The sequence below is a fragment of the Salvelinus alpinus genome, chromosome 20 (assembly GCF_045679555.1).
Source record: "Salvelinus alpinus chromosome 20, SLU_Salpinus.1, whole genome shotgun sequence".
NCBI lineage: Eukaryota > Metazoa > Chordata > Actinopteri > Salmoniformes > Salmonidae > Salvelinus > Salvelinus alpinus.
Window position 1 is genome coordinate 28,256,854 of NC_092105.1, and position 17,595 is coordinate 28,274,448.

Sequence of the window (17,595 nt, forward strand, 5' to 3'; positions counted from 1 at the left end):
AAGGAGGCCTTCAAACCTGAGTCAGTTACACCAGCTCTGTCAGGAGGATGGGCCAAAATTCACCCAATTTATTTTGGGAAGCTTGTGGAAGGCTACCCGAAACGTATGACCCAAGTTAAACAATTTAAAGGCAATGCTACCAAATACTAATTGAGTGTAACTTCTGACCCACTGGGAATGTCATGAAAGAAATAAAAGCTGAAATAAATCATTCTCTCAACTATTATTCTGACATTTCACATTCTTAAAATAAAGTGGTGATCCTAACTGACCCAAGACAGGGAATTTTTACAAGGATGAAATGTCAGGAATTGTGAAAAACTGAGTTTAAATGCATTTTAAGGTGTATGTGAACTTCCAACTGTATATGTCACTTGTGGTGACATTTAGACTGTGATTATAGCTTCTTCAGTCCCGGCCTTGTTTGACTATAACTCATTGAGACAACATGAATGCTTTTCTTCTCTCAGAGATACTTCAGAGAACTTTTTCAGTCACTTTCATTGCCACAGCCTGGGTGGAAAATGAAATGTTCACAGCAGCCCTCTCAATGTTGATTTATATTATTTCCAGTCAAAGCTTTTTTCCCCTGGCCTTGTTATAGACTCCTGCACAATGATTATTTTGATCCAGGCCATTCATTCCTAGTGCCAAGCACTCATTCACTTTTTCCACCTACTGTCAGGTGTTTGAGTTATGCCTGAGGGCTGAGCATGTTCAATCTTATTTTATACAAGTATGACAATATTGGCATAAGCATGTGAACAATTGATCTTCTGCATTTAAATCTTATGGTCAGATGGTTCCTACATATTTAGCTGTTGCTGCCCTTAGATATGCATTTGCAAATAATAGCTGCTATTCGGTGCCAGCTCTCACAAAAAGAGGGACTAGTTGTTCACATGGGAATACTATTAATTCACAATCAGATGTATGATTTTAGCCCTCATATTGTCCCAATGCCACAGAGAGACTTCGTTCAGTAATAAGAAGGAGATTCAGCTCCTTATTGTGATTATGCACAAGTGAAAATGTTATATTGATCTGAATGTACAGTTGCATGACTCAATGTCATTGATCATAAGGATTCCAAAATAGAAGGTTAGGAATTAGTTTAATTATCACCTATGTGTTCCAGTGTGGAGGCAGAATATCTCCAGTCATCTTCAGTAAGACATCAGAGTTACTACAGATTTAGACCTATGAACAACCCCTCTAATTAAAGAGGTTTTACCACAAAACAATCCAAAACAGATTTACATTTGGGATGGAATATGTTGTTGGTTCATCCACTGCTTTTAATTCAGCAAGGCTTTGAACTTCTACAAATATAATTTTAAATGTGTAGTTTACAGTAGTGCAATTGAACAAAATGTAAATTAATCGCTCCATTAACAATGTTGATTTACATGCAAGTATAAAAATGGTAATTTTATGTTTTTTTTTATTAATGCAGAGAAGATACTTCAATGAACCAGGTATATCTTATTGACTTCTGTCTTTTTTTGTATGATCCTTTCTCTCTTGACAGAAACATGAGGCAGGCGTGAGGGCTCTGCTGGAAGAGGCAGACAGGATGGCAGAGGAGAAGAAGGAGAACGAAGGGGAGGTGTACGAGGCCATGGCTAACTCGCTGAGCGATGCCTGGAGGACCCTGATCTTAATGCTAGAGAAGCGCAGGTCGCTGTTACACCTTGCCTCAGAGTTCTTCGACAGGGCCCTGGAGGTAGGAGGGCTAACAGAAAGGAGATGTTGTAGCTACATAGAGAATACATAGAGCTACATAAACCATACATATACCCAGATCTCACTTCTAGAGAAGTGCTGGTTTCTGCTACACCTGGCCTCAGAGTTCTTTGACAGGGCACTTGAGTTAGGAGCCAGGCAAACAGAAACAGAGCCATTAAAGGTATATTATAGCTACATAGAACACACATAGAGCATACATAGAGCTGACATAGACCATAACCCTAACAGATCAGAGCTGATTTGGAGTTAATGTACATGTATGCCTCAGGTGTTTTCACTGCACTAATAAGCATGTAACAAAGTGACCTTTCAACCAGTTCTGTGGTTCTGAAATGGAAAGTTCATTTTTAATTTTGTTTGTTGGAGGAAATGTAACATTTCATGATATACAGCATCCAGTGTTGTTTTCTTGTTATTACTGCTGTTCTAGAGTTAGTACATCTGTTTCCTCCTTTCCAGTTTGCTTTAAAACAATATTAAAGGAAACAGCACATTGTTTTATCAGTTTTGTTAGCATTACGTTATTGAAAAATATTTTCCTAAATAGCTGTGTAAATGACGAGGGGCTGTAATGTAATCCTGTTTTTACTGCAATATAAATACACAGGTCATAGATACTGTATCACGGAACCCTGTTCACAAATGTACTGTTAATATGGCACAATGGGGCAGTTTCCTTGTTATTAGTCCAATGACAGTGGCTCCAACCAAGAGCATTGAGTTGTGTGATACTGTACAACCACTGTAACTTACCCAGGCACTAAATGAGGGCCACCCTAAATGCTGCCGCACAAAGCACACACATTATTGTGATGATTATGAAACATGATGAGTGGTTGTGTGACAGATACAGGATTCAGGTGGTTCTGTAGATGCTCTGTAGATGTGACTGAAAAGTTAAAAAAAATAGCAGAACTGTTTGTACTGTTTGCCCTTTACATGTTTCATCCCTGACCAAACAGTGCTTCTTGTTTCCTTTGTTTACTTCTCTATCAAATCTACTGTGAGTGAATTAAGCCTTTTGAGATCCCCATGAATACATGTGCAAAGCCATGCGAGTATAAATGACTCTGTTGTTTAACTATACAGATAGATTTACTATATCTTCCTCCACCTCTTGCAGTTTGCTATCAGAATAGATGAGGCAGAAGAGTTCCAGAGCAGAGAACAGGAGCTGGCAGATGCTGAGTGTCTGAAAGAACTGCTCCTGAAACACAGCGTTATGAAGAGAGGTGAGTATATGCTGATACACCTACAGTAATGCCTCCCTTAGAAAAATTATGTGTTTATTCCCTTTGAGTAATGACATCCGGGTCACTGCTCCAGATGTCTGATACTTGATACACAACCTCAATCTGGTCCTGACAGTCATTCAGTCACCTCTGCCCTCCCTTGAGAGAATCATTCTCCTCTTAAAGTTCCTGAAATGTGATGATTTTACCCTGCCGTTCAGTCTCCAAGGCACTGAGAGCTAATGGAGAGATAGATATATGCTAGATGTGAGAATGAGTGGCGTTCATGTCATATCAACAGCACAGGGCTAGGACTGAGACGTGTCAGTAGAGTAAAAGCTAGTTGTCATTCACATGAGCTGGTTGAGGCTGCTGAGGGCCACAGGGGCCATTATGTCATGCCATTGTAACGGTAATATAAACAACAGGCACTCTTTCTCATGATAGTATTTGATGAGAGATTACACTTTAGTGTAAGGTACGTTATTTACTTTACAAATTGATCTATAACAGCTGTATTTACACAACCCAAAGCAGGATCAAACTTTTAATTTGGCTTGATACTCCAGCATTTTGAATTTTAGATCAAATATTTTATATGAGGCGGCAGTACAATGTCACCTTTTATTTGAGGGTATTTTCATATATATCTGTTTTACCGTTGAGAAATGAAAGCACTTTATGTATCTAATCCCCCCATTTGAAGGTGTCAAAAGTATTTGGACAAATTCATTACATTTGGTAAAAGGTTTTGTATTTGGTCCCATATTCCTAGGACACAATGACTACATTATGCTTGTGACTATACAAACTTGTTGGATGCATTTGCAGTTTGTTTTGGTTGTGTTTCGTATTATGAAGTGCCCAATAGAAATGAATGGTAAATAATGTATTGTTTCATTTTGAAGTCACTTTTATTGTAAATAAGAATAGAATATGTTTCTGAAACTTCTACATTAGTGTGGATGCTACCATGATTACAAGTAATCCTGAATGAAACGTGAATAATGATGAGTGAGAAAGATACAGAGGCATAAACATTATGCCCACCAAAAAGTATAACCTCCCCTGTTATTGGTAATGGTGAGATGTTAGCATGTTTTGTGGGCATGATCTTTGTGCATCTGTAAATTTCTCACTCATCAGTATTCAAGATTCATTCAGGTGTTTAGAAACATATTTTATTCTTATTTACAATAATAGTGACTCCAAAATGAAACAATACATTAATTAACATTCATTACTATTGCGCACAACATAATCTGAAACACAACCAAAACAAACTGCAAATGCATCCAACAAGTTTGTAGAGTCACAAGCATGATGTAGTCATTGCGTCCTAGGAATATGGAACCAAATCCAAACCTTTTGACTAAATTGAATGATACTTATACTTATACAAATACTTATGACACTTTCAAATAGGTGGATACATAAAGTGCATTCATTTCTAAACGGTAAAACAGATATGTATAAACATCATCAATCTGAGTGTTACGGCGCTCGTTGGTGGTAGAAAGAGTAGACCAAGGCGCAGCGTGGAAAGTGTTCATGATTTTAATTCAAAAAACACTCAAACAAAATAACAAAATCGAAAACGAAAACACACAGTTCTGTCAGGCAACAGTAACTAAACAGAAAACAAGATCCCACAACCTAATGGTGGGAAAAAGGGCTGCCTAAGTATGATCTCCAATCAGAGACAACGATAGACAGCTGCCTCTGATTGGGAACCACACTCGGCCAAAAACAAAGAAACAGAAAACATAGAATTTCCCACCCGAGTCACACCCTGACCTAACCAAACATAGAGAATAATAAGGATCTCTAAGGCCAGGGCGTGACACTGAGCAGCTAACCGATTGCTGCAGCTGTACATAGCACATCTGTAAATAACCCATCCAATCTAACTACCTCATCCCCAAATTGTTTTTATTTACTTTTCTGCTCTTTTGCACACCAGTATTTCTACTTGCACATCATCATCTGCGCATCTATCACTCCAGTGTTAATTTGCTGAATTGTAATTACTTCGCTACTATGGCCTACTTATTGCCTTACCTCCTCATGCCGTTTGCACACACTGTATATAGACTTTCTTTTTTTCTATTGTGTTATTGACTGTACGCTTGTTTATTCAATGTGTAACTCTGTGTTGTTGTTTGTGTCGCACTGCTTTGCTTTATCTTGGCCAGGTTGCAGTTGTAAATGAGAACTTGTTCTCAACTAGCCTACCTGGTTAAATTAAAAAATTTAAAAAATAAAAATGTATGAAAATACCCTAAAATAAAAGGTGACATTCTGTACTGTCGCCTCATATAAAATATTTGATCTTAAATCCAAAATGCTGGAGTATAGAGACAAATTAATTAATATTTTTAGCTTCACTATCCAAATAAATACGTAGAGGAGTATACATATTGTTACACATGTCCAGCATCTGCTCAAAGATGTTGTATGTGCAAATGAAATCATATTTTCCTATTCTGACCCATATCTGTCCCTCTGGTCTACTGGAGAAGTCAATGCTGGTTATAAACAAGAGTGTCTTTCTAATGAGAAAATTGTAAATGTTACAGTATCAAGTAATTCAGCTCTTTGCAGCTATTGGTACTATGAAATGCTTTCAAGTAATAGTAAATAAACCATTCTTCCCTCTCTCTCTCTCCTCCCCCCCCTCCACCTCAGGTCTCCTGGAGAAGTCCATGCTGGTTCTGAATAAGAGCCATGATCTTCTAGACTTCCTGAGAGAGTTCCAGACAGAGGAGGCTCTACAGAGGAGCGAAGCGTTGCAGGGGGCTCACAGCAGCTGTGGCAGGGTGGAGAGTCTTATGGAGATACTGCAGGACAGGAGGAGACAGGTGGACCAGCACATGAAGCAGCAGCTCCTTGACCTGGAAGTCATCCTCAGCATCTACCAATGGGATCGGCAGGAACAGGAAGTGAGTCACGAAATGTCAATATCCAAGATCAATCCATGTTAGAAATCTACTTTTTACTTAAAACCTTTACCTACCTTATATGCAAGTAGACATAAATGTTCTGTGGCATGACCTTTGGATAATAAGTATGGTATTAGAAAGTGCATATGATATTGAACTGAGAGAATACTTACCTAGGAAAATATGATACCATCAGTCTTGTTGACCCATACGGGGTCGTGTTAAGATGATGAAAGCACAGATGTCTCTGGCTGTGCTTCATAAAGGTTTGCTACTCTATCACGTGTGATTCAGTTGGTAGAGCATTTTATTTGATTTATTTAACCTTTATTTAACTAGGAAAGTCAGTTAAGAACAAATTCTTATTTACAATGATGGCCTACCCCGGCCAAACCCTAACCCGGACAGCGCTGGTTCAACTGTGCTCAGCCCTATGTGACTCCCAATCAAGGCCGGTTGTAATACAGCCTGGATTCAAACCAGGGTCTGTAGTGGTGCCTTTAGCACAGAGATGCTGTGCCTTAGAACACTGCGCCACTTGGGAGCATGCACCGCCAGGGTTGTGGTTTCAAACCCTGTATGCACTCACTATTGGCAGTAGCTCTGGCTAAGAGCGTCTGTAAACATGCATCCACTGCTTAGTGTCAGGGAGAGCAGTCATGAAGCATATAACTCTTCCTTTGAAGTAACATGTTACCTGATCTATTGCACCTTTACCCAAGTATAAGTTCATGAATAACTGATTGTAGTGATAATACATTGTATTCTTTTCAGGTAACCCACTGGTTCAAGAGCAATGCTGACTTGTACTTTGAAAGAGATCATTTGGGCTCAACTCTCACTGAAAATGAAGAGCTCCTTCAGGAATACAAGAAGTTTGAAGAGAAAGCCAAGGTATGATACTTTAAATATGAGTATATTATGGGGAACACATTTGCTAAGGGTTTGACTGTTATTTTCATTTGATTCGTTGTATCACACAATAGACATGGAAAATGTGTAGAATTGCAAGAAATGTCCTTTAAAGCGGCTAAATGTTCCTATCGCTCCATGGCACAATGTGTAGAATTGCAGGAAATGTGCTTTAAAACGGCAATTTATTTGATCTCTGCCAACAAGAGGGGTATGAAGAGTTTGAACAGTTTGGGTTTGCATGGGTTGAGAGGTGAGGGTTTGTTACTATGCCGATAAATGACAATATCCATACGGCCCTTTGCCACCTAGGGAATTTGTGTGACTGGACCTTAGTACTTCTGATATCAGTCATACTGTGCCCTTATAATAATGCATGTTGTGTGTCTGTCTGTGTGTGTGTGTGTGTGCGTGTGCCTGCATCCTGTCCTGCAGGACTGGAGTGAGTTGGTGGAGAAGTTGCTAGCCCAGGCCTCAGAGCTGCTAGCGGGGGAAGCAGAGGGCCGGGCTGAGGCTGAGACTGGACATGTCTCTGAGAGGAGTCTGGCTCTCAGAGCCCTGCACGAGCACTTTTGGAACCTGATGATGGGCCGCCTCGCACACTTACAGGAGAGCAATGCGTTCTTTAGCAGCGCCAACAAGGTACGGTAACCGAGAACCAAAAGGAAAAATTATAACCTCAAATAAAAAGTCCAGCCACTTGCGTGGGTTTGAAAGGTAAAAGCCTTTAAAGGGGCAATTTTTGAACTTATAAATTAATGATATGTACCCATTGATTCTTAAAGAATATAACTTATAAATGCCTCATTAGTTTAATTCAACTGTCGTACCCCATCAGAACTCAACATATACGCTTGTTATACTTCAATGTTTGTAAACAACATAAATGTAAACAAACACTATATATATCACCTACAGGAGAGCAACATCTTCTTTAACAGTGTCAACAAGGTACAGTAACTTCTGTCTTGTGGCGACAAATAAGCAGGGTCAAGATAGTAGTTACTAATTAGTGAACATAGAGATAGAACGGTTCTATATCTATACTAGTGTAACCTTCAGGAAAAACATGCCTTCCGTGCCAACAAGGTAGCTACTGAAACTGTACATATGACCTTCAGGAGAGCAATGCATTCTTTATTAGTGCCAACAAGATAGTGACAGTAACTGTACATATAATGTGCCACATAAACTGTGCCAAAAAGGTACTGTAGCTTTAACAAAAAAATTAAGGCTAAACTTGTAGGATATAGACCATCCAAATATATGAGGACACTCTTGCCAGATAGCTGTTTAAAAGTATTTATTTAGTTGGAATATCTATGTAGTAAGATCCATATCTTTCCTGCAGTTAAATGACCAAATTGCCCTCTAGTGGCCTCATGGGTGGAATGTTATCAATATTTTTCACTATTTCATAATTAGTCAACCTTATTTTAAAAAACCCGCTGAAAATCCAGTGTTTCTATGTCAAATGGTTTTGTTATATTTCAGTCTTCTGTGATGTACATAAAGTGGAGAATTGGGATGCAAACTCAAAATGTAATACATTTCAAAGTACAGGTGTCTTCTTAAGCCCATAACCATGTACAGTACCAGTCAAAAGTTTTTATTCCACACTGGCAAAAAAAAAAATTATTCTGCATTGTAGAAAAATAGTGAAGACATCAAAACTATGAAATAACACATATGGAATCATGTAGTAACACCCTTGGCATTCCCTTGGCATTCTCTCAGCCAGCTTCACCTGGAATGCTTTTCCAACCATCTTGAAGGAGTTCCCACATATGCTGAGCACTTGTTGGCTGCTTTCCCTTCACTCTGCGGTCCAACTCATCCTAAATCATCTCAATTGGGTTGAGGTCGGGTGATTGTGGAGGCCTGGTCATCTGATGCAGCACTCCATCACTCTCCTTGATCAAATAGCCCTTACACATCCTGGAGGTGTGTTTTGGGTCATTGTCCTGTCAAAAAACAAATTATAGTCCCACTAAGCTCAAACCAGAATAGAAGGTGTATCGCTGCAGTATGATGCTGTAGCCATGATGGTTAAGTATGCCTTGAATTCTAAAAAAATCACTGAGTGTCACAAGCAAAAAAAAACACACCATCACACCTCCTCCTCCATGCTTCACGGTGTGAACCACACATGCGGAGATCATCTGTTCACCTACTCTGCATCTCACAAAGACACGGCGGTTGGAACCAGAAATCTCAAATTTAGACTCATCAGACCAAAGGACAGATTTCCACTGGTCTAATGTCCATTGCTCGTGTTTCTTGGCCCAAGCAAGTCTCTTCTTCTTATTGGTGTCCTTTAGTAGTGGTTTCTTTGCAGCAATTCGACCATGAAGGCCTGATTCACACAGTCTCCTCTGAACAGTTGATGTTGAGATGTGTCTGTTATTTGAACTCTGTGAAGCATTTATTTGGGCTGAGAATTTCTGAGGCTGGTAACTCTAATGAACCTATCCTCTGCAGCAGAGGTAACTCTGGGTTTTCCTTTCCTGTGGCGGTCCTCATGAGAGGCAGTTTCAGCATGGCGCTTGATGGTTTTTGCGACTGCACTTGAAGGAACTTTCAAAGTTCTTGAAATGTTCTTCATTGACTGACCTTCATGTTTTAAAGTAACGATCGACTGTTGTTTCTCTTTGCTTATTTGAGCGGTTCTTGCCATAATATGGACTTATGGTCTTTTACCAAATAGGGCTATCTTCTGTATATCACTCCTACCTTGTCACAACACAGCTGAATGGCTCAAATGCATTAAGAAGGAAAGAAATTCCACAAATGAACTTTTAACAAGGCACACCTGTTAATTGAAATGCATTCCAGGTGACTACCTAATGAAGCTGTTTGAGAGAATGCCAAGACCGTGCAAAGCTGTCATCCTGGCAAAGGGTGGCTACTTTGAAGAATATTTAATATAAAGTATATTTGGATTTGTTTAACACTTTTTGCTTACTACATGATTCCATATGTGTTATTTCATAGTTTTGATGTCTTCACTATTATTCTACAATGTAGAAAATACTAAAAACAAAGAAAAACTCTTGAATGAGTAGGTGTGTCCAAACTTTTGCCTTGTACTGTATGTGAGGTGTATACTTTTGTTTCATAGTAGATTTGTTTAAGAACACCAAGAAACACTATTGATTTAACCCACTGCAGTAAAAGGTTAAAACACGGAAAACAGACTAGCTACTGACAATGCGTTACGCTCTCACACAACATGCTATACATATCATGTGCCGCCTTCTATAGCAGTACCAATGAGGTGGCTATGTAACCGTAGATATCACATTCAGGAAAGCAATGCGTTCTTTAGCAGTGCCAACAAGGTATTTACTGTACCAATCATGTGCCCTACAAATATGTGAAGAGTGTAATTATTATTGAAGCACTAAGTCTTTGAGGTCCTTACACAGCATAGTGAACTAGTGACTTGAATTTGATTTGAATATGCTGCCCTCAAGTGGACATTAAGGGCACATTTGTGCCATCTACTGCATCATACATTTTTATTTTTATTATAATGACAAATATTACATTTACTCAGGACTTCCGTTAAACTGTCTATCATGTTTACATGATTTCTTTTATGTACAATGTCCTATCCTCTAATTTCTGTTTATGTCAGGCTTTTGGGGTCCTGGGAACTGTTGAGAGTAAACTAAAGGGGTTGAAGAGCCAGACACTACGGTTGCCTAAGTTGGCCAAAAAGCACGAGGAGCTGCTGCGAAGCATTAAAGAGTCAGCCACCGACCCTCTTCAGAGAGGACAGCTCATACTGCAGAAGGTTGACCCACAGAGGTAAAGTACACGGCATCCATATTAGGACATCCTCAGTCCTCAGACTGAAAACCTTACTGCCACCCTAGTCAAGTTTAAAACCTGCAGTGGTCAAGTATCACCACAGCCTGCTTATTGCTGGTGTAGCAAAACTAAGATTTTAAATATGCTTGTTAAACTGTATGTGATGCAAAATAGGCCTTTATTTTGATAGACGGATGATCGATCAAGAATGCAGATATTATTATTACTACATGGAGCATTTGACAGCATACATGGCTCTTACTGTATTTCTAGTACCCAAGTGGAAGGGGTGAAAAGGATGCTGGGATATGTGAGAGACCGGGTTGATACTCTGAGCCGGGAATGCCACGCCCACCGAGCACTGGCAGCCAAGAGACAGCAGCTGGTGTCCACATGTGAAGACCTCATAGACAAGGTACACACAAGCCTTAGGCTGTGTCCCTAATGGCACAGCCTATTCCCTCTATAGTGCACTACCTTTGACCAGGACCCGTAGGGCTCTGGTCAAATGTAGTGCACAATATAGGGAATAGGGTGCCATTTGGGGCTAAACTTTAGCTATCTTTTTTATTGCACTCCTATTGATGTGTAAGCCCACTGCTAGTCTCATTGGGCCTGATTCAGAGTTGAAATAAGCATGTGCAAGTTAGACGATTGCATATCATTTACCGTCAATAGGAAAGGTACACAAAAATGTTGAGTTAAGAAGATCTAAAGTCAGATTGGTCATTTTCAGCCGTATTGTGAGGCTAGTTGACAGCCTACAGTCAACTGCCAATGCTTTTATATGTGTGTACATTTCCATCTATTTCAGTTGACTGCATTTGACTGAATTGTTTCGAATCCCACCGTACCTTCTCCGCTATGCAATCTGGTTTCCGAGCTGGTCATGGGTGCATCCCAGCAACGCTCAAGGTCCTAAACGACATCATAACCGCCATCGATAAAAGACAATACTGTGCAGCCGTATTCATCGACTTGGCCAAGGCTTTCGACTCTGTCAATCACAGCATTCTTATCGGCAGACACAACAGCCTTGGTTTCTCAAATGACTGCCTCGCCTGGTTCGCCAACTACTTCTCAGACAGAGTTCAGTGTGTCAAATCGAGGGCCTGTTGTCCGGACCTCTGGCAGTCTCTATGGGGGTGCCACAGGGTTCAATTCTCGGGCTGACTCTTTTCTCTGTATACATCAATGATGTCGCTCTTGCTGCTGGTGATTCTCTGATCCACCTCTACGCAGACGACACCATTTTGTATATATATATAGACCTTCTTTGGACACTGTGTAAACTAACCTCCAGACGAGCTTCAATGACATACAACACTCCTTCCGTGGCCTCCAACTGCTCTTAAATGCAAGTAAAACTAAATGCATACTCTTCAACCGATCGCTGCCAGCACCTGCCCGCCCGTCTAGCATCACTACTCTGGACGGTTCTGACTTAGAATATGTGGACAACTACAAATACCTAGGTGTCTGGTTAGACTGTAAACTCTCCTTCCAGACTCACAATAAGCATCTCCAATCCAAAATTAATCTAGAATCGGCTTCCTATTTCGCAACAAAGCATCCTTCACTCATGCTGCCAAACATACCCTCATAAAACTTACTATCCTACTGATCCTTGACTTCGGCGATGTCATTTACAAAATAGCCTCCAACACTCTACTCAGCAAATTGGATGCAGTCTATCACAGTGCCATCCGTTTTGTCACCAAAGCCCCATATACTACCCACCACTGCGACCTGTATGCTCTCGTTGGCTGGCCCTCGCTTCATATTTTATTTGCCAAACCCGCTGGCTCCAGGTCATCTATAAGTCTTTGCTAGGTAAAGCCTCGCCTTATCTCAGCTCAATGGTCACCATAGCAGCACTCACCCGTAGCACGCGATCCAGCAGGTATATTTCACTGGTCACCCCCAAAGCCAGTTCCTACTTTGGTCCGCCTTTCGTTACAGTTCTCTGCTGCCAATGACTGGAACGAACTACAAAAATCACTGAAGCTGGAGACTCATATCTCCCTCACTAACTATAAGCATCAGCTGTCAGAGCAGCTTACAGATCATTGCACCTGTACATAGCCCTTCTGTAAATAGCCCATCTGTAAAACTACCTCATCCCCATATTGTTATTTATTTTTCTGCTCCTTTGCACCCCAGTATCTCTACTTGCACATTCATCTTCTGCACATCTATCACTCCAGTGTTTAATTGCTAAATTGTAATTTATTTCACCACCTCGGCCTATTTATTGCCTTACCACCCTAAACTTACTTAATTTGCACACACTGTATATATACTTCTATTGTGTTACTGACTGTACGTTTGCTTATTCCATGTGTAACTCTGTGTTGTTGTTTGTGTCACACTGCTTTGCTTTATCTTGGCCAGGTCGCAGTTGTAAATGAGAGCTTGTTCTCAACTGGCCTATCTGGTTAAATAAAGGTGGAAAAAAATGTATGAAAATGCAAATTGTGGAACTAATAAAGTTAAGTAAAAGTCATGTTTTTCTGTCCCAGATCTCGGTGTGGCTAAAGAGCAGTAACTGTGTTCTCTCCAGCAACACTGAGCCAGGCTCCCTGCTCTCCCAGTCTGAAGACATGTTCAACAAACACCTGGAACTCTCCTCACAAACACAGGTAGTCAGGCATAGCACCTGTGCATATACTCAACCTAATTCAAATGTATGTCCCCTTTGTTCATTTACATATCTTGTACCAAGGTTGGGGTTAATTCCATTTAAATTCAGGAACTTCAGTTAACTTCCTGAATTGAATGAATTCAAATGGACCTAACTCTGTCTTGTACTGTACTGAAGTACTGTACTGAAGTACAGTACCAGTAAAAAGTTTGGACACACCTACTCATTCAAGGGTTTTTCTTTATTCTTTACTATTTTCTACATTGTAGAATAATAGTGAAGACATCAAAACTGTGAAATAACACATGGAATCATGTAGTAACCAAAAAAGTGTTAAACAAATCCAAATATATTTTATATTAAAGATTCTTCAAAGTAGCCACCCTTTGCCTTGATGACAGCTTTGCACAATCTTGGCATTCTCTCAACCAGCTTCATGAGGTAGTCACCTGGAATGCATTTCCATTAACAGGTGTGCCTTGTTAAAAGTTAATTTGTGGAATTTATTTCCTTCTTAATGAGTTTGAGCCAATCAGCTGTGTTGTGACAAGGTAGGGGTGATATACAGAAGATAGCCCATAAGTCCATATTATGGCAAGAACAGCTCAAATAAGCAAAGAGAAATGACAGTCCATCATTACTTTAAGACATGAAGGTCAGTCAATAAGGAACATTTCAAGAGCTTTGAAAATTTGTTAAGGTGCAGTCGCAAAAACCATCAAGTGCTATGATGAAACTGGATCTCATGAGGACCGCCACAATAAAGGAAGTCCCAGAGTTACCTCTGCTGCAGAGGATAAGTTCATTAGAGTTACCAGCCTCAGATTGCAGCCCAAATAAATGCTTCACAGAGTTCAAGTAACAGACACATCTCAACATCAACTGTTCAGAGGATTCAGGCCTTCATGGTCGAATTGCTGCAAAGAAACCACTACTAAAGGACACCAATAATAAGAAGAGACTTGCTTGGGCCAAGAAACACGAGCAATGGACATTAGATCAGTGGAAATCTGTCCTTTGGTCTGATGAGTTTAAATTTGAGATTTTTTGTTCCAACCGCCGTGTCTTTGTGAGATGCAGAGTAGGTGAACAGATGATCTCTGCATGTGTGGTTCCCACCGTGAAGCATAGAGGAGGAGGTGTGATGGTGTGGAGGTGCTTTGCTGGTGACACTGTCAGTGATTTATTTAGAATTCAAGGCTCACTTAACCATCATGTCTACCACAGCATTCTGCAGCGATACGCCATCCTGTCTGGTTTGCGCTTAGTGGGACTATCATTTGTTTTTCAACAGGACAATGACCCAACACACCTTCAGGCTGTGTAAGGGCTATTTGACCAAGATGGAGAGTGATGAAGTGCTGCATCAGATGATCTGGCCTCCACAATCACCCGACCTCAACCCAATTGAGATGGTTTGGGATGAGTTGGACCGCAGAGTGAAGGAAAAGCAGCCAGCAAGTGCTCAGCATATGTGGGAACTCCTTCAAGATGGTTGGAAAAGTATTCCAGGTGAAGCTGGTTGGGAGAATGCCAAGAGTGTGCGAAGCAGTCATCAAGGAAAAGGGTGGCTACTTTGAAGAATCTCAAATATAAAATATATTTAGATTTGTTTAACACTGTTTTGATAACTACATGATTCCATATGTGTTATTTTATTCTACAATGTTGAAAATAGTACAATTAACTTCTCTGGGATAGCGCGCCAAATTCAAATATATTACTATATAAATCAATCTTTCATGAAATCACACATGAAAGACACCAAATTAAAGCTACACATGTTGTGAATCCAGCCAACATGTCTGATTTCAAAAAGGATTTACGGGGAAAGCACACCAAACAATTATGTTAGCTCAGTACATAGCCACAGAAAAACACAGCCATTTTCCCAGCAAAAGATAGTAGTCACAAAAAGCAGAAATAGAGATAAAATTAATCACTAACCTTTGATGATCTTCATCAGATGACACTCATAGGACATCATGTTACACAATACATTTATGTTTTGTTCGATAATGTGCATATTTATATCCACAAATCTCGGTTTACATTGGCGCCATGTTCAGAAATGCCTCCAAAATATCCGGAGTAATTGCAGAGAGCCACGTCAAATAACAGAAATACTCATCATGAACTTTGATGAAAGATACATGTTTTACACAGAATTAAAGATACACTTGTTCAGATTTTAATTTTTTTTAACGTAAAAAGCACACCATGCAATAATCTGAGACGGCGCTCAGATTTAACCTTTCTCCGCCATGTTGGAGTCAACAGAAATACGAAATGACATCATAAATATTCTCTTACCTTTGATTATGTTCATCAGAATGCACTGCCAGGAATCCTAGTTCCACAATAAATCGTTGTTTTCGTTCGATAATGTCCATTACTTATGTCCAATTAGCTACTTTTGCTAGCATGTGTAGTACACGTGTCCAAACGCTCACGCAGATGCAGGCAAACGTCGGACGAAAACTTCAAAAAGTTATATTACAAGTCGAGTAAACTGGTCAAACTTAGTAGAGAATCAATCTTCAGGATGTTGTTATCATATATATCCAATAACGTTCCAACCGGGGCATTCCTTCATGTCTGTAGAAGTTATGGAACGCAAGGCGTGAGGAAAGCGAGTGACCAAGAACTGGCAATCTGCCAGACCAATGACTGAAACACCTCCCATCCGGCCCCACATCACACTAGAGGCTTCATTCAGCGTTCTACAGACTGTTGACATCTAGTGGAAGGCGTAGGAAGTGCAAACAGATCCATATATTACAGGGAATTGAATAGGCGATGACTTTAACATCGACCAGTCTCAGAATTCTCACTTCCTGTTTGGATTTCTTCTCAGGTTTTTGCCTGCCATATGAGTTCTGTTATACTCACAGACATCATTCAAACAGTTTGAGAAACTTCAGAGTGTTTTCTATCCAATAGTAATAATAATATGCATATATTAGCATCTGGGACAGAGTAGGAGGCAGTTCACTATGGGCATGCAATTCATCCAAAAATGAAAATGCTGCCCCCTATATCAAAGAAGATAAAGAAAAACCATTGAATGAGTAGGTGTGTCCAAACTTTTGACTGGTACTGTATATGTGTCTGATACTATAGAGCTTCTCAATCCTGGTCATTTGGTTGTCAGGAAACAGGCAGTGAGGCAGAGGCCATGGCAGAACAGATAACGGAACTGAAAACACTGGAGTGTCCTGAAGCCACTGAGTTCTCCAACAAAGCATCACTGCTAGAGGAGGAGCTGAAGACAGTCACCAGAAACATCACATCCCGCATCGACAATATCCGACCATACGTGGGCTTCTTGCGAATTGCTGAGGAGGTTATTTTGTCTTACATTATATTTTGTTGAAATGTAATTATGTTTTTTGTTCTGTGTATGTTAGTGTTTTACAGTGGTAGGTGACACAGTGGTCTCTTGACTGACTGAACATCCTTGTTCTGTATGTATTTGAAGTGAAATGTGAATAACAGAATAACAGTGACATTGTACTGAATAGAGTTGTAATTCCTATGCTGTTTCAGGTGGAGGAGCAGATGCAGAGTCTACATGAGAGCTATAACTGGAAGCCAGAGGAGGAGGACAACAAGGAGAGTGGTGTCACGTCGAAGGAGATCGCTGATGCTAAGTGGCAGTCCATGTTGGAACGCTTCCTTGCCATGCAGGACCTGGGAAACAACTACATCAATTCATCTAACATGGTTAGACATTATTACATGGTTAGAGAAATTGTTAGGACTCAGCTTCTTCAAATGCTATTATTCATGCAACAGTTTTGGCAGCCTGACATTTGCCAGTTTTAGAATAATTGATTATACTTATCTAGTAGAAGTTGGAAAACCCATTTATTGTTGCTGTATAATTATCTTTGGAATAAATTGTACTTAACAGGCCACTGTCTGCACGCATATAGAAAAACCTTAGAACCATTTATTACTGTAATTCAAACAAGAGGGAGAATGGTTAAACCAACATCCAGTGGTGCTTCGTATGTGAGGGCTGTAGGATACAGACAAGACCCAGTACCTGATAGCAATCGATTCTTTATGCTGGCATCGTCAGGTGAGTGAGGACCTGAACCTGAATGTGAGGGTAGCCATCAGTGTGGTGGAAAAGACCATGGAGGAGCTGAACAAGAAGAAGATGGACCTGTCGGACCTCTGGACCTCCTGGCAGCTCCACGACAATCAGGTGAAGTCCATCAAGAAACAGTGGAAGAAATACAAAGAACAATTGAAAAAGGTACAGTAAAAAGAAGTAGATAATGTATATCCA

The 17,595-nt window shown here is 40.2% G+C and overlaps 1 protein-coding gene across 1 annotated transcript in view; it reads left to right on the top strand.

The window, feature by feature from the left end:
* LOC139546624 (coiled-coil domain-containing protein 141-like) overlaps positions 1 to 17,595 on the top strand; it is a 49,162-nt gene that overhangs the window by 15,660 nt on the left and 15,907 nt on the right. Inside the window, exons 3-13 of the mRNA XM_071355220.1 lie at positions 1,532 to 1,726; positions 2,873 to 2,981; positions 5,670 to 5,923; positions 6,698 to 6,817; positions 7,271 to 7,477; positions 10,476 to 10,648; positions 10,925 to 11,066; positions 13,174 to 13,293; positions 16,450 to 16,641; positions 16,845 to 17,021; positions 17,383 to 17,562. Coding sequence (XP_071211321.1) covers positions 1,532 to 1,726; positions 2,873 to 2,981; positions 5,670 to 5,923; positions 6,698 to 6,817; positions 7,271 to 7,477; positions 10,476 to 10,648; positions 10,925 to 11,066; positions 13,174 to 13,293; positions 16,450 to 16,641; positions 16,845 to 17,021; positions 17,383 to 17,562 — 1,869 coding nt within the window. The remainder of the gene's footprint in view (positions 1 to 1,531; positions 1,727 to 2,872; positions 2,982 to 5,669; positions 5,924 to 6,697; positions 6,818 to 7,270; positions 7,478 to 10,475; positions 10,649 to 10,924; positions 11,067 to 13,173; positions 13,294 to 16,449; positions 16,642 to 16,844; positions 17,022 to 17,382; positions 17,563 to 17,595) is intronic.